At 44.1% G+C, this 25,884-nt stretch overlaps 1 protein-coding gene and 1 long non-coding RNA gene across 2 annotated transcripts in view; both read left to right on the top strand.

Moving 5' to 3' along the window:
* The first annotated feature begins 8,567 nt into the window (after window positions 1–8,567).
* Window positions 8,568–20,796, top strand: LOC133045119 (uncharacterized). The gene is made up of 3 exons (XR_009690132.1): window positions 8,568–9,068; window positions 9,387–9,411; window positions 18,387–20,796. It is a non-coding gene; the product is annotated as an uncharacterized LOC133045119 (long non-coding RNA).
* Window positions 20,797–24,295: 3,499 nt separating this feature from the next.
* Window positions 24,296–25,884, top strand: part of TOP1 (DNA topoisomerase I) — a 69,425-nt gene continuing 67,836 nt past the window's right edge. The window contains exon 1 of the mRNA XM_061127285.1: window positions 24,296–24,401. Coding sequence (XP_060983268.1) covers window positions 24,311–24,401 — 91 coding nt within the window. The 5' untranslated portion in view covers window positions 24,296–24,310. The remainder of the gene's footprint in view (window positions 24,402–25,884) is intronic.

Genomic DNA, 25,884 nt, shown 5'->3' on the forward strand with positions numbered 1-25,884 from the left:
TCAGCACAGAGTCTATAAAGCTTCCAGGAGGAGGGTGGATAGAGAGAAAAGAAGATTGAGGACAGAAGTTGTGGGCATGCTGACATTGTGCTGGGAGAAGAGGAGGAGGCAGAAATAATGGCATTTGCAGAGGTAGGAGGAAAACCAAGAGAATTCATGGTCACTGGAGCCAAATGGAAAGGACCCAAAGAATATGCCCAGCATCACTGAGTACTGCGGGAAGGTGGAGGAGAATAAGGCTAATCTATTTGCAAACTAGGAAGTCTCTGATTAGAATGGAAGTCATATCAACACCATTTAAGGGGTTGGATTATAAGGCAGAAAATGCAGCAAGCATGGACTATCCTTTCCAAATATTTCAAGCATGCCAAGAGAAACAGTGACCTAAGGACCTTCAGAGGCAGCACAGGAATTAAGAGACTGTGGGCTCTATAGAAACACCTCTTGGGTTCAAATATTGCCCCACAACTTAATAACTGTGTGACCAAGTTAGCTTAATCTTCCTAAGCCTCAGTTTCCTGGTTTGTAAAATGATGAAACTAGTAGTATCAGCTTGATAAAAGTTATTGTGAGGATTAAGTAAGATAATGTATGGGAAGCACTTAGTCCAGGGGAGAGCACATGGGAAGTAATCGATTAATGTGAGAGATTATTTTTAACAAGGTCAAGAGAGAAAGCTGAGAGGGGGGAATAAGTGGAGAAGTTGCCAGGCAGGAGGGAGAGAAAATGCTGGAGGTGGAAGAGATGGGATGTAGTAGTCCAAGACCTTGTTGAGGGCATGGGCAGGTATATTTCTTCTGAACCTGATCTTGGCAAAGCTGTTGCCTGCTGGTTATTTTATTATTATTATTTTAAATATTTTGGCCAATCTGTGTGGCATGCAGGATCTTAATTCTCCCACCAGGGATCAAACCCACGCCCCCTGCACTGGGAGCTCAGAGTCTTAACCACTGGACCACCAGGGAAGTCCCGTTTCTTTTTCTTTGTGTCGATAACCCCTGCTGGTTATCGAGCGGGGCGGGCTGTCGTCTCTTTTCCATCTTCTTGAGAGAGTCGTGCTGAGTCAGCTTGGGGTTGCACTCACTCCCAGAATTATCCAGGATTTCCTGGAGCCCCAGTTCCCGCCTCTTTGCCACCCCCAGCCTGCTGGTGCTCCATGTGGAGGTGGCTGGGCCCGAGGGGCAGCAGGATGTCCCAGCAGCATACGTGGTGAGAGGGAGATTCAGGGACAGCTGCTGTCCTAAGTTCTCCTGGGGCAGTACCCTGGTCACAGGTCAATATCCTGCTGTCCCCTTCAAGGGCTGCCTCCTCAGTTATTCCAAACGACCTCCCAACCCCGCGCTTATTGATGCTTCTGAGACACTTGCAGTAGCCTCCATGGGCCTCCTGGCTAATCTGCGCGTCTCCAGCATCAGCTCTGCCAAACTCTCCCCTACCATGCTGCCCATGGTTTGTCTCACACCTCCTCAAAACCCCATGACAGCTCGCCCTGCGGGAGCTCCACCGTCACCAAGGGAGGCATCCCCACCTGCCCAGCCTCCTTCTCTGGTTTATCTTCACAGCTGCCCTCTGCTCCGTCCTGACCAAAGCTGTCCCTGCCCGGGATGCTCTGCCTTGGCCCAAGTGGCTCTTCTTCCTGCAGTACCTTCCTTTTTCTCCCACAGGCTGCCTCCACAGCTTTAGAGAATGGCATCCGACCAGAAGTCTCTCATATTGCCCGCCCTGCCACCCCTGGTGAGTTGAACACCTCCTTCCCAGTGTTTCCATAGCAACTGGTAGCTGGCCATCTCCGCCATGTTATTCTTCGTACCTTATGGTAACAGTTGGGGAATATGTTTATCTTGTTATCAGACTAAGAGCTTCTCCAACAAAAGGGTTTGGTCTTATTAATATCTGTGTCCCCAGGGCGTAGCATAGTACCTATCTATCACATATATAGCCTGTGTATGTGTGTGTGTGTATATGTGTGTGTCCTCAGTCGGTCAGTTGTGTCTGACTCTGTGCAACCCCATGGATTATATAGACTGCTAGGCTCCTCTATTCATGGGATTCACCAGGCAAGAATATTGGAGTGGGTTGCCATTTCCTCCTCCAGGGGATCTTCCCAACCCAGAGATTGAATCTGCGTCTCCTACATCTCCCGTATTGGCAGGAAGATTCTTTACCACTGAGCCACCTGGGAAGCCCCTGCATATAACCTATATACTCCCTCATTTCTTGGTGAATAGTGCTGGAATGAATATATGTCCTCATCACAGAAAAGATATCTTCTGGCAGGAAGACAAAGTAAGACTGTGAAAGTAGATTCCCCACATGACCAGGCTCCTATGTCTTTATCGTCTGTCCTCCTGTGGCTCAGCTGGTAAAGAATCCGCCTGCAATGTTGGAGACCTGGGTCTGATCCCTGGATTGGGCAATGCGGGAGACCTGGGTTTGATCCCTGGGTTGGGAAGATCCCCTGGAGAAGGGAAAGGCTACCCACTCCAGTATTCTGGCCTGGAGAATTCCATGGACTATATAGTCCATGGGGTCACAAACAGTCAGACCCAACTGAGCGACTTTCACTTCTCATTCCATGACTCCAGGTCTGCCAGCTTTTCTGTTGCTCCTCTCCTTTTTTTTTAATGTTTTTTTTTGTTGTTGTTGTTGTTCCTCTCCTTTTTTATTCCACAAAATTTAACCTTTGCTGGGCCATTACCAACAGGCAAAGGGTATGTCTAGTTGTTACTGCAATGGCCAGCCTGGGTGTCCTTTCTGGGATATCAAGCAGGTTCTATTCTGAGCATCATCTAAGTCTTGAAAGGGCAGCAGGTCCTTAGGCAAGGCACACATAGGAAAGGAGAACTAGAAGATGTTGCTGCCCAAGAATTGCCAGTTGAGACTGTGCCAACATCCAAGATTAAAACTCTAGGGGGCATCCAGGTGCCATAACAAGAGGGGGCCCAGATCCAGGACCAAAAGAAAACAGAGGCCTTGAGAGTGTGCAGGAGTCGAGTGTAGATTAGGACTTGGTATAACGTAGAGTTCTTGGTCTTTAGTGACCCATCAGACCTCCATGAAGCAAAAAGGAGAATTTATTTAAAGGCACAGGATCTGGGGAAATAAAGCCTCAAGAGATACTAGGAACTGAGGACCCTGAACTCCATCAGGGCCTTCTCTTCTCTTCCTTCTCTCTTCCTTGCCCCCAGCTCTCTCTGGCCCTTTTGGCAGAAAATACCAGCAGGGCAGCTTTCTGATTTACATACTACAGATCCATCTGCAGGAAGAGAGACCAAACCACTTTCTCTTTCCTGGCTCCAAAGTCTCAAGGAAGTTGATCTGAGTGGCTCAGCTTGGGTCACACAACTGTAGCCAGAGGGACAACATCATATTTGTACATTTGTGTACACTATGCAGAGGCACAGGTTCCTGAAAAGCAAAAGTCGTTCAGACAACCCTGGACATGTTCAGTTCTGGGAGCCAAGACTTGGGTTAAGGCAAGAAGAACAATCCCATGCAAGTCAGAAGCAAATGACTACAGGCTGTATCTTGGGTGACCGTCTAGAACAAGAAGCCTGAGGGCTGGTCATTCCAAAGAGCCCAGTCTTAAGAAGCACTCTGGAAAAGAAAAAAAAAAAAGATTTCTGGGCTTACATACATTTTTGGAGATGCTTCCTGCCATGTGTATCAGCATATGGACGACTCTGGGAAGTCTCGTGAGAAAATACCTGTTTAACTTTAAATCATAACAATGTATGCATTTGTATATGGGGCCCTTCTTTTAGTGGAATATTGATAAATCATCTACTTCTCACATTGGAAACAGGCCTACAACATCAGCTGTCATCTGCTAGTTATTTTTACAGGGGCCAGGATGGCCCATGAGTGAGCAGTCTCGATTTAAAAAGTAATGTTTCCCAAGCCTCATTTGTTTCCCTCTAACCTTTCTGGAGTTTATCTTATATGTTCCCTCTGTGCCATTCCTTCACATTGTTATTTAAATCAATCAACTTTTTAAAAAGCCCCATTCCAAACAGAGATATCCTTAAAATCATGGATTTGATGTGATGGTTAAAATTTTTTTCTCATACACATGGAAATATATACATAATCATTAAAATTAAGATGTCTATACAGGCATTATCTATAGTCTTCTCAAGTACTAGGGGTGGGTAGACCATATCGTGGGGACACCAGATTGAAGTATCAGGAATCAGAGAGGGGCCAGGTGGCCTTGAGTAAGACAGCCAGCCTCAAAGCACCGTCATCACGCATTCTGGCAGGGAAGTTCAGCCTCTAACAAAGGGGCCCAGATACCTGCATGTTTGTGCATGGGGACTGTGCTTGTGTGCCCTTTTGGCACGTGTGTTGTGTTTTCATGGCTACTCTGATCTTCCTTGGAGGTACCTGGGAAATAAATGCAGATTCTCCCTGGCTTTGGAGGGTGGTGGTGGAGAAGTGTTAGGAGGCACTGTCTGCCTTAAAGCACTCCTCAAATTACTTTGGCCTTACGGCAGCAAACAAGTAGAAGTCACATACCTCACCTGGTGGCCTGCAATTGATCCCAAGATGGAAAGACTATGATGAAAGCATCCAAAAGCAAGGTGAAACTGGTTCTGGCAACTTGCTTGAGAGAAAGAACATAGCTTTGGAGGTAAGAGGACCCGAGTGTCAATCCAAAACTCACCACTTACTAGTTGCGTTCTCCAACAGCTTAAAAAAAAGAAAAGATCTCTTAAAATTCTACACTTACGGTTCTTCCCTAGTGGTACAGTGGATAAGAATCCACCTGCCAATGCAGGGCACATGGGTTCCATCCTTGCTCCAGGAAGATTCCACATGCCATGGAGCAACTAAACCCATGTGATCTAGGCCTGAAAGCCACAACCGCTGAGGCCACGCACCACAACTACTGAAGTTCGTGAGCCCTAGAGCTTCTACTCCTCAAAAAGAGAAGCCACCACAATGAGAAGCCCTTGCACCACAATGAAGAGTAGCCCCTGCTTGCCACAATGAGAGAAAGCCCATGCACAGCAACGAAGACCAGCACAACCAAAAGTAAATAATTAAAATTTTTCCACCCTTATTATCATTGTCCAGATGAGGAAACTGGGACTCAGAGGAGTTAAGCAACTTGCCTGATGTCATGGAGTTAATAAACAAGGAGTATATATATGACCATATATGTGTGTGTGTAAAATGGGATCTCTGCTAAATTCTCTCAAGAGATTCCTCCTTCTGAAACCATATATAAACAGATAATAATATATAACTATATATTTAAAAACATGTCAATATTATAGAGCAGAACTCAAAACTAGATTGGTTTGACTTCCATGTGTGGTCTTAACCACTGCACTACCCTCCTTTCTTTCCCTCATTGATCACATGCCTCTTCTGTAGGATCTCTGGCTGGGTGCTGAGGATCAAGTGCTAAGCAAGACAGACAAGGTCCCAGCCCTCACAGACCTGGCATTCGGTAGGGCAGAGAGACATAAAATCGCCAGTTACCACCATTACTAACCTAATAAAAGTTGTGACAAGTGTCACAAAGGAAAAGGATACTCAATGAAGGGGGCACTTGACCTTGGTCAGGAAGGAGGAGTCAGGGAGTGTGGAAGGGAGAAAATAATATTAAGATTGAGCTTTGAAGCATTCACAAGCATTAATTTTTTTCAATGAATTAGAATTAAAGTGTTTGCCACTAGATATGATTTCAACAGTTCATGAATGAACACTTTTCATTGTTTATTTGTAAATGATTTCATAAACTTATTATTTCATAGATATTATTACTTAGGATGAAACTAAAGAAAGAAGAGGGATGAATTAAAACATTAAGTACAGTTATTCCCCTACATTCGCATGACTTCCATTCTAAGAGCACATTCGTGAGTCCAACAAAGTTAGCCTAGGGTATCCAACTAACATCATTGGCTATATAGCACTGTTCTGTAACAGGTTTATAATACTTTTCACACAGTAACAGAATCACTGCAGATGGTGACTGCAGCCATGAAATTAAAAGACGCTTACTCCTTGGAAGGAAAGTTATGACCAACTAGATAGCATATTAAAAAGCAGAGACATTACTTTGCCAACAAAGGTCCATCTGGTCAAGGCTATGGTTTTTCCAGTGGTCATGTATGGATGTGAGAGTTGGACTGTGAAGAAAGCTGAGTGCCAAAAAATTGATGCTTTTGAACTATGGTGCTGGAGAAGACTCTTGAGAGTCCCTTGGACTACAAAGGGGATCCAACCAGTCCATCCTAAAGGAGATCAGTCCTGGGTGTTCATTGCAAGGACTGATGCTGAAGCTGAAATGCCAGTACTTTGGCCACCTCATGCGAAGAGTTGACTCATTGGAAAAGACCCTGATGCTGGGAGGGATTGGGGGCAGGAGGAGAAGGGGACGACAGAGGATGAGATGGCTGGATGGCATCACCAACTCGATGGACATGAGTTTGAGTAAACTCCGGGAGTTGGTGATGGACAGGGAGGCCTGGCGTGCTGCAGTTCATGGGGTCGCACAGAGTCAGACACGACTGAGCGACTGAACTGACTGACTGACTGTAACAGGTTTATAATACTTTTCATACAGTAACACATAACAAACAAACACAAAAAATAAAACATTAAAACAAATTATTTTGTTGTTTTTGATTGCACTGGGTCTCTGTTGCTGCCTGCAGGCTTTCTCTAGACGCAGAGAGTGGGGGCTACTCTCCAGAAGCGATACTCTCATTGCGGTGGCTTCTCTTATTGCGCTGCACAGGCTCCAGGCATTCAGGCTTCAGTAGTTGTGGCACAAAGGCCCGGTGGCTCCACAGTATGTGGGATCTTCTCGGACTCGGGAATGAGCCTGTGTCCCCTGCACTGGCAGGCGGATTCCCATCCACTGCACCACCAGGGTACAGAAACATCCAAGAAAATGTTGTTCTTTTTTATCTTACAGGATAGCACCGTGAAAGGTACAGTAATACAGAACAACAGCTGGCATACAGGGGCACCTTTGCATCTTGAACGTTCACAACTTGAAGGTTCATATGCAGCAATAATAATAAAGGAAGTGGTAATAGATATAGAAAAATTCACAAGGGTCACACTTGAATTAGGCCAGTTATTCAGGATCTTGGCAGCTACTTTACGAACTCTGAACTTTGTCCTAAGATGAGAGAAGTTGTGGGAAACCATAATGGTTAGACCTGGTGTTGAAAGAGCACTTCGTCTACTGCTGCAGAGTAGCCGTGAGACGGCCAGAAGGGAAGTAGGGATTCCTGTTAGGAATGTATTGTAAGAATTCAAGCAAGAGATAATGCACACTTCACAGGTGTGTGGGTGAGGGAGAGAGGCTTGAAGCAATGCAATCAGCTGGACTTCTGAGAAATGGAGAGGAAGGTGTTCAGGGTGGAGCTTTTCTAGCTTCGGGGCTTATCAGGTGGCTCAGAAGTAAAGAATCCACCTGCCAAATGCAGGAGATACAGATTGGCTCCCTGGGTGGGGAAGATCCCTTGGGAGAGGAAATGGCAATTCACTCGAGTATTCTTGCTTGAAGAACACCTGGCAGGCTACAGTCCATGGGGTCGCAAAGAGTGGACAGGACTTAGCGATTCAGCTCGCAGGCATGGTGGAGGAAGAAGGCAAGATAAGCCTTGGAGAAACCTGTGAGGTATCCAAATGTAGATGTCAGGAAGGTTAGTAGGTTATTTATCTCTGACACTTGGACTTCCGTGTTGGCTCAGATGGTAAAGAATCTGCCTGCAATGCAGGAGACCAAGCTCGATCCCTGGGTCAGGAAGATCCCCTGGAGAAGAAGAAAGGCTATCCACTCCAGTATTCTTGCCTGGAGAATTTCATGGAGAGAGGAACCTGGTGGGCTACAGTTCATGCGGTTGCAGAGAGTCGGACAGGACGGACCGACTAACATACACTGTCTGACACAGTTTAACTTTAGCAAAATAGACGACCTCACAGAGCTATTGTGAGAAATGAGAGCGGAAAGCACAGTAAATACTCCATAAGCTGCAGTTCTTTCTCCAATTTCTCCCCGCTAAGCTTCGCAGCGCGCTAAGGACACAGCGGGGTACACAGCCAGGTCGTGTTTACCCCGCGATTCGGTTCCATTCGGCTCCTACCCCACTCCTTTTCTTAGCACAATTCCTGGCTCAGGGATATTTGAAGAATGCACAAACGAAATCAGGCCTCTTGTTACTCGGGACTACCCGTACGGGCAGAAAACAGGGGCTAAACCAGACCTTTAGCGGGTTGAACAATTTAAATACATTTTAAGAAGTGGGCGTGCTATCATCCAGAAGTTGGAAGGCCAGGACAAAGGCTCCCTCCAAGCAGCCTCGGGTTCTGGTTAGCGAGCGAAGAATAGCTGGTGAGAACTTGGGGACCAAGCTGCCAAGGTATTTACAGCTCCGGGAAGATGCAGAAGCGTCTGGGATACCAGCTCGGCCGGGGCCTGACGCTGTCCCGCGGCGGCCTTTAAAGGCCCACCACGTGGCCGAGCTGCCGGCCCAGGCCAGGAGGCGGTGTCCGGGCTGCGCCTGCGCACTGCCCAGGGGCGGGATCTGGGTTCCGAGAAAAAGCTCTGGGAGAGGAAGAGAAGGTTGTTCTGGGTGGGCGGCCGTGGGAGGAGTCAGTTCCTTATGCAAATCGCAGAGGCGCGCCAGAGCTAAGGGGGCGGGGCTTGCGATGCAAAGCCGGGTCCCCCCTTAGGAAGCGCGAGGGGGCGGGCCCCGCCACTGTCGGCCTCCTTCCGCGAGTCTCTGACGTCAGCGACGTCGCTTTTAAATGCGGCCGCGCAGGCGCAGTGAGCCGAAATGCGAACTTAGGCTGTTACACAACTGCTGGGGTCTGCTCTCGCCGCCCGCCCGGCAGTCCGTCAGCCTCGCCGCCGCTGTCGCCGCCTCAGCGGTTCCGGTAGTCTAGAGCCCGCCCCATCACCTTTCCCCCGCGCCTCCCGGAGCCTCCGGGTGTCTCCTGTCCGCCCGCACAGGCCGGCCGCGACCGTCTGCGTCTTCTCGGCGCCCCTCGCCGCTCCGGCCGACATGAGTGGGGACCACCTCCACAACGATTCCCAGGTACGGCCCTGCCAGGCCCGGCCGTGCCTCGGCCCTCCGCGACCCCCGGCTCAGAGGCCCCGGCCTCGGCCCGGCTGCTTTGACAGGCCAGAGCCCCTGGCCAGGGGCGGCCAGCCGGCGGACGTCGGCTCCCCAGGACCTGGGCGGAAGCCGCCAACTTACAGTTTGGGGGTGCTGACTGGCCCTTCGGGCCGTTCCCGGGGGCCCCCTCTTCCTGGGGGGCGCAGGGTGGGCCCGGCTCCCGGCCGCGCGCGCTCGCCCGCCGCCCGCGGGGTGAATGTGCCTGTTGTTTCATGGTCCCTCCTTTTCTCTCCTCAGATCGAGGCGGATTTCCGACTGAATGGTGAGTGCGCCCCCCCTTTACGACCCCCGAGGCCGCGGCCGCCGGCCCCGCGCCCGGCCCGAGCCGGGCAGAGGACAGACATGGCGTCCCAGAGACTAAGTCCCGGCTCCTCGCTCACCGGCCCCATTGTTCCCCTCGGGCCGCCTCTGGACCCCCTTTCCGGGGACCCCAGACCCCCCAGATCGCGGCCATCCCAAGAGGGGGCTACGGAGACCCCGAGTCGCCCGCCGCCGGGCCTCGGGCAGCCTTTCCGGGCCCGGATTCCTCCCGGGAAAGTCGCCTTGTCGACAGTCGGGACTTAGTCTCTGCGCCATTTTCTTTTTCTCTCTCCTCTCCTTTCTGTGCCTGTGTGTCTTTCTCTCCCTCCCTCGGCTCCTTCCTTGAGCTCCCCAGAAAGAGCTTTCTGCGGAGCAAAGCCGTATAAATCACAGACCTCACCAGAGGGAAGGGTGGGAGCCTGAATTGTTACTATTTTTGCCCAAAGAGAACTTTATTTGGGGGGTTATCCTGCTTACTGCTTCTCTTGTTTGTTTCCTTTTCTGCTTCCAGAATGAAAGCTGCCCTTCGGCAACTGTTGGTTTTTTTTTTCCTTTCCCCCTTCCCGGGTAAGATGTTTATGGTAGGAAATAGGGCTCTAAAACTAAAGCCCTCCTTGTGGAGTGCTTCGTATTTTGAGGTTGCTTTCCCCAAGTTGTGTTCTTTGCAAAGGTAGTGGTACCTCCCTTCAGAAAGTTTGCAAGTCCTCTATGGGCTATCCATTGTCAATGTTGGGCTCAGGCATATTGATTTCCTTTTTTTTTTTTAAATTAAAGTATTACTGACTAGAACTTTTCAGTGGGGCTGAGGTTCCTAAGGCAGTGTTTTTTTTAGAAATGTAGTTTAGTGTAGCTGTCAAGAGGAGAGGTTGTTGAACATCTCATCTGGCCTGGTGTGTTAGCCATTTCTTGTGGGCTGCCGGGCAGAAAAAAAAAGATTTTATTTATTGAAACAAAGAGTGGCCAGTACCCACCCCTGCTTCCTGTTCATTCTTTTTCAGAAGTGGCTGTTTTTCAGGAATTGAGAGCTAGCTGGCTTTTGCCAGATCTTTATGTTTTTGAACCCCTTTCAGCCAAATCTTTGATATTCTTTGAGTATTTCCACTTCAGTTACCCTGTGAAGATTCCCCCACTAAAAAGCTCACCCTGCGAGCTTTTCAGCAGTCCTGCTGAAGGAGAAGGTAACTTCTGTGCTGGGAATTCCCACTGATTCTGATGGTACATAATCCTGCTCAGTTGAATTTGGGTTCCGGGAACCTCTCCAATGGGAGAAGCTGATGACTAGCTTTTCTGATGTTGTAATCAGCAGTCCATGGTGTTAGCCTACTCTACAGAGAGCAGCCTTATGTTCAGATTTCCAAGTGGGGCATCCAGCAAGAGATGTAATCTGCAAGGAGAGAATCTGGGTTAAGTGTAGCATTTCTTGAGCACCTAGTATGTGCTAAAGCACTATGTTTAGTGCTGGAGCTGAACCCCTTGGCTCCCACGGTGCTGCTTCTGCCTTCAGTTTGTTTGGGGAGACATAATTAGTTAATTATAAGGTAGGTGCTGGGGCAAACATGTACCCCAATTGCTGCACGAGTGACTAGGGAATTTAACTTTGTCTGGGGGTGGGGAGATTTCTCAGAGGAGGGAGCTTCTGAGCTTGGTGTTGTGCAAGACTAGGTGCTGAGTGTGAGGGCTTGGAGTATTTCTTAACTCTGTTTAGCCAACCTTATTAGAGTTTTAAAAGAGCGAGATGAGGCCCCTGCGGTTCAGAAACCACAGTGTGAGATAGGTTTCTTTGGGATGTAGGAGCAGAGAAAGGATGTGACAGGTGAGGATGGAAGAAGTCCTTTTGACCTTTCTTGGAGGAAGGTAGGATCTTAATACATAAGAAGTGTTCTTTTTGACTCTCAGACTGGGCCGAGTAATCTTTCCAGTAGTGAAACAAAGTGTAGTCCTTTCTCCTTAGAAAGTTAACCTCCATGGTTCTCACCGAGGTTATACAAGGGCACTATTGAATATGTGAATGATTGTAGGCTGGGTAGATTTTTGCCATTTTTGTAGAGACCAAAGTAAACTGGCTTTATTGACTTTTAGGATGTGTTTTTTCGCTTGTAACAGCAATAATTGCTAAATATTTATTGAATGTTTACTGTCTGCCAGGCAGGCATGAATCTCATCAGTTCTTTCTGTTGGATCTAGTTTAATTTCTTCCTTGGAAGAACCCTTACGAGATAGGTACTATTATCTCTATTTCCACGGAAGAGGAAACTGAGACTTAGGTGTATTTATTGACTTTCCCAAGGGCAGTGAGTTGGGCACTACAGAGCTCACAAGCTTAGCTGCCATGCTATATATGATTCTAGCATGAAAAAATTAAAAGCTGCACATCTCTGCTATCTTACAGAGCTGAAAAATGTGAGAGGGAAAGATTTGATAGTTTGCTTGCTTTTTATCTTAGCCTGCTCCTTCATGAGAAGAAGCACTGGAACTGCTTTCCCACCTCACTGAGAGTCTGACAGAGTATTATCTTTGTAAATATTGTCTAGAAGATGTGGTATTAGTAGCTGTGTGCTTGTTAAGTAATACACTGGTAACTAGTGATTGATTTATGTAAATATGGAAGACAGTTTTTAAAAATCAATGTTTGATTATGCTCAGAAAAGTTATTATTGATCTTTGTATTAAGAGTTTGCTTAAGCATGATTTTAAGTGGACCTAACCCATCTTACAGATTGACTGTGCCAGTTTCATATGTTGAAACAAAAATCCCTCATTTGCCTGCCCTCATCCTCTAAGATTTAAAGGATTTTTTGCCTTTGGAGTTCATTCTTTACAATAGTTGAAACTGTTGCTGTTGTGTAGAATTTCAAACATTCTGGCCTGTACTCAACTGCTGGGAATAAATCTGTTATCGAAATATATTTATGTTTAAAGTATTGCTGTGAGTTTGGGGAGCAGAAACCATGAAAGAAAAAGACTACTTTTTGTCTAAGAGAAAAGACTTCCTTTCTAAGTGTTGGTAGCACTCGTTGAAGTGGGTCTGAGTCATTACTGCAGTACTGAGCGGACTGCTAAACTGTCTTTAGAGTTGATAATGGTAACATCAGGTTGGGAGTCAGTGGTCCTTTTGCCATTTCAAGGGCTTGAAGTTTCTGCCCATCTACTCTAGAGTTGTAGGGTTCTTCCCTCTTTGGCATGAGTAAAGTATAATGCTTGGTTTCACCAGACATCAGAGATTATTCTCAGAAATATCATATGGGATCATTGTTTGACATTCTCTTGTGTTGGTTCTCGTTAGTTTAGTGGATTCAAACTGGATGGTGGAATTAAATATAAATGGTTTTTGATGCTGTAGTTACACTTCTGTGCCGCTGGGCACTGGTTGGGGTGGCAGGTGGAAAGGCTAATGATGGGACGATCTCAAAATTCCCATCACATTTGTAAAACCTAACTGACGGCACCCTCAGCTGAAATCTGGCACAGCTTCCTCCTCTATCCGGAGACACTTAAGCAAAACGTCGTCTTTCCTGCCACTGCAGCCGGATTCCTTGGGGGCACCTTTTCAGAATGAGTGAGCTGCTGTAGAATCTTTATAGATGAAACAAAATTGCTTGTCAACACTGTGCTTTTTAGATTACCAACATGTCAGAACTCACAAACATTTTAAATTCCAAAGTTAGCGGTAAAATGAGAATATCCAGGAGTTACTAAATCAGAAATAGCTCATGGTTTGAAAAGTAAAAACTAGATGATATTGCTTACTGTTATCAACCCATACTTGTTTTTGGTAAGTGTGTGTGTGTGTTAGTTGCTCAGTCATGTCCGATTCTTTGCGACCCCGTGGGCTGTAGCCCACCAAACTCCTTTGTCCATCTAATTCTCCAGGCAAGAATACTGGAGTGGGTTGCCATTCCCTTTCCAGGGGCTCTTCCAGACCCGGGGATTGAATCCGGTTCTCCTGCTTTGCAGGCGGATTCTTTACCAACTGAGCCACCAGTGGATAAGTAAAATGGAAAATAGGAATTCAGGGTCTGTTCGAGAATCTCATTTTAACCAATAGTAGCAAAACAGGAATCAAATCTGGCTCTTTTCCTTTAACATCAGCATAAAAATGGGAAACTGTGAGAATTTGAAGATAAATCCTTTAGTTTATTCTGGATCTCAGTGAGTTAGTAATCATTTATACAAATGCCAGAGATCCTTAACATGTCTTAAAGTTTATATTTTAAAATTAGGCCTTTGGGGTTTTTTGTTTGTTTTCCACATGGGTGTGGAGGAGTGGTGCAAAAAAAGTCTGACTTTTGAGCCTAAATATGTTTGTGTTGTATGTTAATTACGGTAGCAGTTACCTGTTGCTGCTAATCGAATGGGAATGATTCTCCTGTGTTTCTGTATGTATTTCTTTCAGACATACTGCAGTTGTGCCTGTTAGTAGTTGGGTGTGAATTCATATGTTATGTTATGGATCTTTAACAACTTTTGCCATACTTAGTGCCGAATACTAATTTTCTTCAAATCCAAAGTTATTTCTCTGGAGGTGTTTTGTGAGGGAATGCATCTTTTCCATATGAGACTATGCTGAACTCCAATAAAGTTCTTGGTTCGCTTGGAGAAGTAGATTCGCCTGTAATTATTTACTTTCGAATGAGGCAATGGAAATGCTTGAAATGAGTGTTTGGTATGGGATCCTGAAGTAAAAAACTGTCTTTGAAAGATAGGTAGAATATGGTCCATTCATTGCGTTTGGAGAGGAATGAGAGTCAGTTCACTAACATTTTTGTATCTCATGGTTAAGATGATCTGACTGCCCCTTAATTATTTCTGAAGTCATTAACTGCAAAATGAGGGCATTTGGGCAAGAAGTTGAGAATTTGGCTTGTTAAGGTAAAAAGCTTGGGATGGGAGAACTTCCTAATCTGGTCCTGTAGAAGTGAATGAGATACTGTGTTTAAAAGAAGCTTTTAGATTGTGTTTAAACTTTTAGTAGTAATAGTTGGAAGAAGTCTTTAATATTTCCATGCCTTGTAAATTGAAGTTTGTGAAGCAGCTTTCCATCCCCATGGCTTTAGGCCAGTAGCTAAAGTAGGAAGTCTAAAATAGAGGCCATCGGTATGGAAGAACTAACATTTTGCCAACCTTTGCCCTCCCCCTCCAGCCTGCCTATCTAGGTGAGGGCAGTGTGTGGTGTGCTCCGTGTTGATAGCGTCAGGCCTGGGTACCACGCAGGGGGATAAAGATGAGGGAGTGGTGTGGTGACACTGGGTGTAGCCTTGGTTTTATTAGGTGGGAAGAAGCTTATAGTGGAATATCTGTTAGATATTAATGGTATTTTGGTAGTGTTGTGGGAAATGACTAATAGTTTGCTGCAATGATTTAGTAGCACTTAGATATTATTGAAAATTATACTTATTTTGTATGTTCAAGAAAAATTGTAAATATTTTCCACACTGGGAGAGAAGTGACTCAAGTGTATGTCTAGGGTACATAGATTGTAATATCATCAAGCAAGACCACCTTTTATCAACTTTTGAATTGTGTCTTCATCTGTCATTTATGTTTCTAAGTTTTAGTTAAGGGATATTGGTATCGTAAGTTTTAAATTTCTTTTCGGTAGATAATCGTTTTGAATTTGTTGTCATATTTTTAGATCCACTTAGTTATCTCCCTGCCAACTTTATCTGTCTGTATGTTCTTGAGAATTTTTCTGAAATGTATAGTAAATATTTTTATTTACAACTCCCTTTTGCCCTCCCCAGTAGGTTTGGGTAGAGGTGCATCTCTACCAGTCTTAAAATTCCTCTCTGATCCTTTGAAATTAACTTCCTTTCTGTGGATTTAAGGAACCAAAGAACTCAGTTCATTAGCATTCCTGAGACACTAGATAAGCTTTAACAAAAGGTGTTTAAGCAATCAGCATAATTGAGGATTTGTATTTGCTGTTGAGAACAAGTTTAATAGATCCCTGGGCATGATGACATTTTCTTGTATTTTTCTCAGCACAGCCTAGGAAAGATAGAGGCCAGGAACCTTCCTTGGAGGAGATATCCTTGGCTATTTGGAGTTTACTGCAACAAACAAACAAAAAAAACAGTTTTTAAGTTTAAGGTTATTTCTACATTAGAATACCCTGAAGTATACCCTTTTGCCAGTTAGTAAAAGTCAGATTTTAAGCTTGCTACCAGATGTGAATGCTCAGATTTATAAAGCTTTGTAGGCAAAATACTGGTTGGGCAGAAAACTGATCTAGCAGATTTCAAGATCAGTGGATTAGGGAATCTCATTGACTAAGATCCCTTGCTTTACCCAGCTCCTGTAAGGTAGCCCCGTTATTTCTTTGCAGTCAGCTGAGGGCAGCAGAAGGTAAGTGGTAGGAAGGGAGCTAATTTTGAGAGTTTGGTAGACACTGTTTTTTGTATTCATTAAGTCTGAATTTAGTGGGAATAGTATTTGTGGGAGAACCAGAAACCAAAAAAGGAAATTTTCTTCTTCTTTTTACACCTTCTCATCTCCCCTTTTTGGTAGCATACTGCGTTGGCCCAGATTCCAGAAATCCCAGTCAGGTGGTAGTTGGTAAGCTTCTAATGAGGTATCATAGCCTGCTCTTAATTATATGCTGGTAGAGATAGCTTAGACCCCTTACATCTTCAAGAGATGCTGTGGTATTAAGACTGGAACCAGATTGCTACTGAAGTAGGGGTGTAGGTGATGAAGAGGGAGCCTGTGGGGAAATACTATGCCCTTGAGCAGCTGTGGTAAAATAGAAAGTTGGAATAGAAATCAGAAAAGTCTAGATAAGTCCCTGTTCTTGCTATGAAACTTGCCCCACTGTCCCCTGTTTTCTCATCTATAAACAAGGATGATATTTCTATGCTTCACAGGCTTCTGAGATTTAAATGAGTGTATGATGGTGTCTCTGTGCCCACATTTTAAAGTTTAAACTTTGATCAAACATCATCTGCTCTGAGATGGAGCTTTATTTCGAATGTTAGGTTTGAAGTAGTGAGTTGGTGGCTCTTTCCTTCCTTCACTGATATTCTCTGTTAACATTTTAAATCTTCTGACATTTGCACAGTGAACAGTAAGTAGCACATGACTAGAGTTGGTAGATAGAGTCTTTAGCTAACCAAACTGCGTGGTGTATGCGGCTCTCTTCTGACTATTAAGCAATCACTGTAAAATAAAAGTTGGTGTATCTGTATCTAAGTTTAAGCTAAGAGATCTTATACCACGGATCAAGAAGATTATCAGGGAACTGTCACAACAGGAGCAGACTTCAAAATTAATGTTCAGTTAAAGATAGGCCAGAGAAAATAGTTTTGTAGGATCAAAATTATAGCATAGTTCTAATTTTAAAGAGTCTCAGATAAAGTCTTGCAAAGATAAACGTCTCAGGAATATGTGGTTCTTAAAGTACATAGGAAAAAAGAAAAAAAGTAAAAACAGTGAGAAAGTGATTATAATACTGCATGGCTCTGTTGCCCTCAGTATGTTAACACATCAAAGATAAGATTGGGTTTAAAAGTCTTCAGAGCTTTCACCTCTTTCTTTTATATCATTTTTCTCTGATTCAGAATTTGAATAGTCTTGGGTCAGAAGGGTCCCCCCTACCCCTGGCCAAATCAGATAGCCATAATATAGTGGAAAGGACATTTCAGTTTGAGCTCTTGCACTTGTGCTCAATAGTGTAGTCTTTGAACAAGTTAATCTCTGAGTCTTAGTCCTTTTCCTGTAAACTGGGTCTATTAAATAGCATGTGAGATTCACTTTAGGACATGTAAAAACTTAGAACAGAATTTTGAATTCCTTGACAGTCCTTAAAAACAAACAAACAAGAAGCACCAAAGCACCTTTTCAGAGATTGCTTGAGTAGTCTTCCAAACAAAGGGAACATCTTCACTTTCTTTAAATTTGGGTGTTGTGAGATATTAGCCAAGGGAAGAGTCACTTGGGCGCCTTGAATTTGATACTGTTGCTGTAAATCTGAGATGGGTAGGACTCAGGAGGGTACTGACTTGCCTTGACTTTATGACTGTACAAACCACTTTGTTTCTCATAAGATAAATTACAGTTTAAGAATCTTCAGCAGTGAATAACTTTCACCCCTTTGCCCTTGGGATGGGGCAGTATTTAGAGATCTACCCAGGAAACTAAAAGTTTTGTATTTAATTACAAATGGAAATTTTAATTTTCCATATTCATTTATTCAAACATTCAGAAAGTAAATACCTATAGTGACTAAATACAGATGAACTAGACAAACCCATAGAGTTCTCAGAAGAAATACTTTGACGTTAGTAAATTGTATGCCTGTATACTTAAGTCCTCTGTTGGGATTCCATATTCTTCATTGGGCCTCAGTACAAAGGCTCTTGTTGTACCAGGGTAAGTGGGCATGGAAGGTGCTTTCTGGCAGCTAATGCTTCACTGTCAGTGAAAAAGAGTGATGTCTCCATTTATTTCCAATCCTAGGAGATTTTTTTTTCCTTTCCCTAAAAAAAAAAAAAAAAGGAAAACTAGAACCTTAGATTTCCAAACATGTCCAAACTCGTAACTGTTCTAGAAAAAAAAAATTTTTTAGGATACCTAAAAACTCATTACACCTTTTTCACCTGGAATAGAAGCATAAACTAGTTTTAAGTTTTGTGAATTTTCCATTATATTTTTGTATCAGACACCTGTTGTGCATAAATTTTAGAAGATTAGTTTTCAGGTTTCCCTGAACAGGTAAATTTGCCACAGTGACTAGAAATATTCACATTCCGTGCAGGAGATTCATATGACAATGGCTAATCATATATTTGCTTGAACTAGTTCAAATCCTTGAGCTGTATTGCCTGAAATAAAACCTGTGAAATCACCATCTTCTTAAATTTGGAGAACTGAAATTTTAGAGTTTAGACTCAGTGCTTAAAGTCCTGGGAAACTGGAATGAGTTGCCATTTCCTCTTCCAGGGGCTCTTCCTGACCCAAGGATCAAATCCACTTCTCTTGCGTCTACCTGCATTGGCAGGCGGATTCTTTACCTCTGCATCACCTGGGAAGCCCATTACTATTGTTGGCTGCTGCTGCTGCTAAGTCACTTCAGTCGTGTCCGACTCTGTGCGACCCCATAGACGGCAGCCCACCAGGCTTCCCCGTCCCTGGGATTCTCCAGGCAAGAACACTGGAGTGGGTTGCCATTTCCTTCTCCAATGCATGAAAGTGAAAAGTGAAAGTGAAGTCGTTCAGCCGTGTCTGACTCTTAGCGACCCCATGGACTGCAGCCTACCAGGCTTCCCCGTCCCTGGGATTCTCCAGGCAAGAACACTGGAGTGGGTTGCCATTTCCTTCTCCAGTGCATGAAAGTGAAAAGTGAAAGTGAAGTTGCTCAGTCGTGTCCGACTCTGTGCGACCCCATAGACGGAAGCCTACCAGGCTCCTCCGTCCATGGGATTTTCCAGGCAAGAGTACTGGAGTGGGGTGCCTTTGCCTTCTCCACATAGTAGTGTTATGTATGGTGATTTGAACTCTAGAAAATGATTGAGACTAAAGGTTAGATTTACTTTGCCTTATTCTTACAGTGTGTTTTTGCAGGAATAGATGCAACAGCAGTAGTTCTTGCTATTTAACATCAACATTTTCAGTTTTAGTTAACCAGGAAAGAAAACAAAAAGAGGGAGGAGAAGCCCGGCTGGTCTTTAACTGCTGGCTTGTTACACTTGACTTTAAACTGAAAGCTCTCTAAGGCCACACACCCCAGCTCTGAAAAGAAAAGTCTCCCAGTTAACTCCCTTAGCATACAGAAGATGGGGTGGCCTCATCAGAGATTCAGCTGGCGATGGTTTCAGTTCAGTTGCTCAGTCATGTAAGACTCTTTGCGACCCCATGGACCACAGCACGCCAGGCTTCCCTCTCCATCACCAACTCCCGGAGCTTGCTCAAACTCATGTCCATCGAGTCGGTGATGCCATCCAACCATCCTATCCTCTGTTGTCCCCTTCTCCTCCTGCCTTCAGTCTTTCCCAGCATCAGGGAGTCAGTTCTTTGCATCAGGTGGCCCAAGTATTGGAGCTTCAGCATCAGTCCTTCCAATGAATATTCAGGGCTGATTTCCTATTTAGGATTGACTGGTTTGATCTCCTTGCAGGTGATGGTTTGACCATAATTAATTACTCTTTCCACCTAAAAATCAAACCACCTTTTTCCCTTAAGTACAGTGTGTTATAAAAATCGGCACTTCCACAGAACTTTATAATCTTTTACAGATGTTAGCATCTTCCTAATCTCAGAATGTCAGGGAAGTTGTCTATTAGCAGAAATGTGCTTGTTTTGTCTATGGGGAAAGAGATTCTGGTTGGGTGAACAAGAGGCTAAAAATTTTCCTTAGATAGTCTGGAAAATGTTAAAGAGCTTATTTAGGACTGGAGCTAACTCCTTGAATTTAGATGTCATGTAGTTTGTATTGAGCTCAAGTTTTTAGGGGAATAGTTTAAAGTATAATATGATGAACTATGTCTACAAGTGATTGAAAAATATGTCTATGAGTGTGTGTTTGCATAAAAAAGACTAGGGGACTATCAAACAGAATCCATGCTGATTGCACATGTGTAACTATGCACGCCTGTAGGTGTTGTACAAAAAGATAATTTTGGTCATGGGTTTCCCTGGTGGTCCAGTGGGTTAAGACTCTGCACTTGTAATGCACAGGTCTCTGGTCCGATCCCTGGTTGGGAATGCATGCTGCACACTGTCTGACCTAAGACACGAAATAAATGGTAAAGTTTAAAAAAGTTTTTGCTCAGTGTGTTTATTGAAAACTGTATTTTTTTTCTTAAAAGGCCTTCTGCAGCAACCATATTTCCCAGAAAAAAGTTCAGTGTGTGTTCTTCTCCCACAAGTCTGTAATCACGTTTTGTTCTGTTAAAATGTTCCTTTTACCCAGGAATACCTCTTTAGTCTTTAGATTTGGTGTGTGTGCCCACTCAGTAACTACCCCATGGACTGTAGCCCACCAGGCTCCTCTGTTCATGGAATTTTCCAGGCAGGAATATTGGAGTGAGTTGCCATTTCTTCCTCCAGGGGATCCATCTCCTGCATTGGCAGGTGGATTCTTTACTACTGTGCCACCTGGGAAACCCAGAATTTGGTATTCCATCTCCATTTTCCTACCTGTTTTTAGGAAAGCATTAAGAATTGTAAACTCCTTGGGGGTTAGAAACATCCCAGAGCCTGCTTCAGTGTTGAAGGCATAGCCTTAATGCTCAGTTTCCTTTCCAGTGAAATCTGCCTGTAGTCAACTCTTAAACCCAAGCCAGAAGTAACCACTTTTCTCTGGCTTTCACTGAGCCCTTTATTGTTCTCTTCCAGTTTTTCATTCTGGAGAAATAGACATAGGCTGGAGAAATCTACATGGTTTGCTTATTACTTACTAGGAAGTGGGCAGGAGCACTGTCTCATTTTATATGGCCAATACAGGTGCTTCTGACAAATGTTGAGTTGTGAAATGGGATCCTCCCTCTCTCCTAGCTCAGCAACGAGTTGATGATCACCTGGAGAACACCGAGAGCTTTACATGGTTTTCATTGTTCTTAAGCTAATTTGCATGAGAATCACCTGGAGTGCTTAGTAAAACTTCAGAATCCTGGTCCTTTGCCTAGAAATTGATTCTGTTGTGGTGCTACTGAGAAACCTGCATTTTTAATATACCTTTAATAGTTCAAAATGATTTTAATATAGGTAACCCATAAATCACCTTTGGAGAAACTGATCTGTTTTATTTAGCTAAGGTCTCCTTTGTTTCATTTGATTAAGGTACTACTCCATTGGTCCAGCTATTAAATTTACAGAATATTTAAAAAGGGACCAGAACAGTGTGTTCAAATCTGTTTATAAAAGCTTGTTACTTATTCCCACTGTAAATATCTTCTACCTTTCAACGAACATTTAAATAAATAGCAGAGATAGTTAACTGACTTTGCAGCTATTTAACTATGTGTCTCATCAGACTTCTGATCCTCCTGCTTCCATGTTTAACTAGCCACTATTTGATCCTGATGTCATCTTTTAAGATTGGGGGACTAAGGGGGTGCACAAAGAGGGAGGGGTGGTTTTCAGACTAACATTCCTGGGATGGTTAAGGCAGGCTTTAGAAGGTTAAGTGGAGAATAGTTCAGAGGAATGCTGGGGATCTCACCTGTGGAGTTCACTATCTGCGGATTAAACTAGGGGTCTTTAGTTACTGATGGCACTGATTGAAGTAGCAGGATTTGAATAGAGCAGTGGTTCTTAAAAGTGCAGTCTCTTGATCATCATCAGCAGCATTGTCTGAGAATTTGTTGGAAATATAAATTCTTGGGCCTCATCCAGACCTACCTGCCTCAAACCCCGGAAGCCAGGGCTCAGCCATCTAGGTTTTACAAGTTAGCGAGGTGATTGATACACACTGAGGTTTTAGAATCGATGGAATCGAGTAAGATTTGAAGTTCACCTTCTCCCATTGTGCCTCACATTTTAAGAAGGAATGAAAGACAGTTGACAAAGTCCACATGCTTACCAGTGAAATACAGACTTTGGAGTTAGATAAACTTGGTTTCAACTGTCAGTAGTTGGGTGGCCTTGAGCAAATGACGACTCTGATTCATATGAAGCCTATAATTAGTTTTGTAGTAATTCAGCCTCTCAAACAGTGTTCCTTGTTTTTTCACAACGCCCATGCTACTGCTACTGCTAAGTCACTTCAGTCGTGTCCGGCTTTGTTCGACCCCATCCCTGGGATTCTCCAGGCAAGAACACTGGAGTGGGTTGCCATTTCCTTCTCCAGTGCATAAAAGTGAAAAGTGAAAGTGAAGTCGCTCAGTCATGTCTGACTTCGAGACCCCATGGACTGCAACCTACCAGGCTCCTCCGTCCATGGGATTTTCCAGGCAAGAGTACTGGAGTGGGGTGCCATTGCCTTCTCCAACGCCCATAGCTTTTCACAACGCCCATAGCTGAACCTTAATACTTGCTCAATTTTTGTACTTTCATATACCTAGGAATTTGAGTAATTCACAGTGGGACCAAAAAAAGGAGCCAATTACGTAATTAGCACCAGGAAGACTTCTAGAGAGCATATACGTATTCAGGCTTACACTCTGACAGTGCATTTCAAGCACAGTCAGTATTGACATTCTAGACAAAAAGGCCCCTTGTTTGAATTAGTAGTAGGATGCGTGAAGCGGCCTGACCCTCATACCTTTGTGGTCAGGCAGGGTGTGGATTTGGGGCCGTTAGCGGCCACACCCTTTGGAAACAATGGCAGCCTAGGCTGAGCTGGTGGGTTTCAGTGTAGCATAGTCGGGAGATTTGGAGTCACTTTCACTACTTCCCAGGCGTTCAGGGCCTACTTACTAGAAGCAAAGGAGGACAAGCTGCAGGAATGGGCCTGTCCTAATTGAGCTGGCCCGAGAAGGTACATTTTCAGGTTAGACAAGTCCTTTTTTCTTTTTAAGTTCTGCCCCCTGGGAAAGGAGAAGCATTTTCACTACAGAGATGCCCTTGTGAAAATGTTACTCACTTCTGAAGAGTATGTGAAATGGGAAACACCATCCTGAGGATCTTGTACTCGTTAATTACCTTTAGAGGCAAAGGTAAAAATTACCACTTTGTCTTGTGTTTAGAGAACAAAGATAAGTTAGTAAAATAGGACTTCCTTGCCATTCTCCTGAAACTTAAAATCACTGCTTGATCTGATTTGACTGATGCCTTAGTGCACGAATACCTCAATTGAAATGTCCTCTGGCTGACCTTCACTGAGATTCTGATTCTCCAGGAGTTCTACAGAAGTGGCCTGCTTTTGAGGTGGCAGTTTAGCCAGGCAAACTTCGGCTGACCTTAAGGAACTACATAGCACACTGTCTTGCCATGTAGGGCAAAGGCCCCCCGACAGGGCTCCAGCGGAGGAGTCTCTGGTGGAGAGAGTGCTAGGCAAGGAGTCAGGACAAAGGAAGTCTCAACCCTGGTTTTGTCATCTGTGATGAGCAAATCACACAGCATGGTACCTCATGCTCTCTGCTAGTGAAAGGAAGGTGTTGGCCTGGATTCAGGAGTTTCAGTTAGCACTGTCTAGTAGAATTTTCTCTCATGATGGAAATTGTTCTCAATCTGTGCTCTTCCACATGGTAGCTGCTGGCCATATGAACCTGTTGAGCCTTTGAAATGTGGCTCAGGTGGCTGAAGAACTTAATTTTCAAATTTTATTTAAAAGTAGCTACATGTGACTACTGGCTTCATACAGGACAGCACAATTCTAGATAAAATTTAGATAAGAGCAAAGAGATTTGAATTTAGATTTTGCTTGGAATATGGGAGGTTGGGGCTCTTGGAACTTTAAAATCCAAAACAGGTATGAATTTGTGTTATGAGTTTGAATAATGAACTTCCTTCTGTATGTCTGCATTGCCTTGTCCTGGGTGACATGCTAAGGGGATCTATGACTGGTAAGTAGGGTTTACTGGAGCAGTTGAAAAGGTCAGACATTTTACTTGACCCCTTTAGTGCTACACAAAGATGAACATTTAAGGTGCTTTGGATTGAATAAATTTTCATTTTATCTCAGCAACCCTGTGAGATAAGTCATGTCTGTTTTGTAGTTGACAAAAGAGATTAACTTCATTCACATGTGTGCACAGTCATGTCCAACTCTTTGCAGCCCCATGCACTGTGGCCTGCCAGGCTCTGCTGTCCATGGGATTTTTCCAGGCAAGAATACTGGAATGGGTTGCCATTTCCTTCTCTGAGAGATCTTCTCGATCCAGGTATCAAACACAAATCTCCTACATGTCCTGAATTGCAGGTGGATTCTTTACCTGCTGAGCCATCAGGGAAGCCCAACTTCAGTTCATTTGAGTTGCTCAGTCATGTCTGATTCTGCGGCCCCATGCACTGCAGCACGCCAGGCTTCTCCGTCCATCACCAACTCCGGAACTTGCTCAAACTCATGTCCATCAAGTCAGTGATGCCATCCAACCATCTCATCCTCTTTTGTCCCCTTCTCCTCCTGCCTTCAGTCTTTCCCAGCATCAGGATCTTTTCCAATGAGTCAGTTCTTCGCATCAGGTGGCCAAAGTGTTGCTCAAAGTATAAGCCCAACTTATGTTTACATATACCTTTATGGATCACTGTACTTTAAAATGGTTAGTTTGAACCTATAACGTCATTTGAAATTGCAGGTTTTTTAGCATGTTGCCATACAGGATGTTGAAGCTGAAACTCTAGTACTTTGGACACGACTGAGCGACTGAACTGAACTGAATACCAAGAAGTTAATTCATATTTGTTCAGTTGTAGTCAGTAATAAGTAAATATCTGACTATAAGTGGTAGAGAGTCTAAGATTGTCCAGGCAAGCAAATAGCACCCAAGATGTTAACTCACCCCACGTGTAAAAGCAGATCAGAACAACTTCTACACCCCATTTAGGGTCTTCCTGTTATTTGCATGCTCACAGTGAACATAGCAAGTGAGTGTTGACTTACTTATAAGTAGGCCCACCGTTAGCCAGACAGACTTAGCCTGATGGAACAAAGTGGGATTTTGTAGCCTTGACCACTGCCATATAGTGAATATATGAAGTCTTAGGAAATAACTTGAGTAAGTTGCTTAAAGACCAGGGGCAGATCCAGTTTCCTTCACCTTTAGCTTCAAATTATGATGTTACTTTTGGTGTAGGATGATGAAATGGAGTTGGTATAAAATAAATAGTTGAGTTTTGAACACTTTACTTTTGAAGAAACTGAGGCTCAAGGCTGTGTAAGCGATGCAACTGGGAGGCTCATCGAAACCTGTCTGATGCCTCTGCTTGATTTCTTAAATGTAACACAAAACAGGGTAAGGGGGAACCTGAGTGACTCAGTTGCCTCCTGGGAATTCTGGGTTGTAGTGGAGTGACCCATGTGGTACCAGGCCAAGGAAATGCATTTTTTAGAGCACTTACCTTCATTTACCTGGATCCTTACCAGGCTCGTTTCATTGACTAGAAGGCTCTGTTGCACTTTAATGTATAATCCTTTTCCTATTAAAGAAAGCTTGCCTACTTGTGCAGCAAAGACCCCTGGATAATTTATTTTTTAGCAGTTCAGCTTGTGCTTGGAACCAGTTACTCCCAGAAATCAGTAAAACCTCTGTTTATCCGAGTACTCAAGGAGAAGGATCTTTTTGTTAACCAGGGATCTGCCACCCCCTTAGTTTAAGAAGGCTCTCTGAAGTCTGCCTATTTACTAAGGAATCTCATTGGAGGTGGTTAGGAGTGTGTAAACAAGTGTGATGTTGTTCTCACTTCAAGGGGAATAAATAACAAATTTAACTAGCTTGCTGCTTAAGAAGCAGAATTAGCAGTGGGCTAAGTCTTGGCCTCTTCTTCAAGAGTTTTCCTTTTTGTGACTAGCTTTGTCTAGGTTTGCAAGAGCAAGTTGATTTTAACCCACTTTTAAATC

Source organism: Dama dama, chromosome 23 (assembly GCF_033118175.1).
Source record: "Dama dama isolate Ldn47 chromosome 23, ASM3311817v1, whole genome shotgun sequence".
Classification (NCBI taxonomy): domain Eukaryota; kingdom Metazoa; phylum Chordata; class Mammalia; order Artiodactyla; family Cervidae; genus Dama; species Dama dama.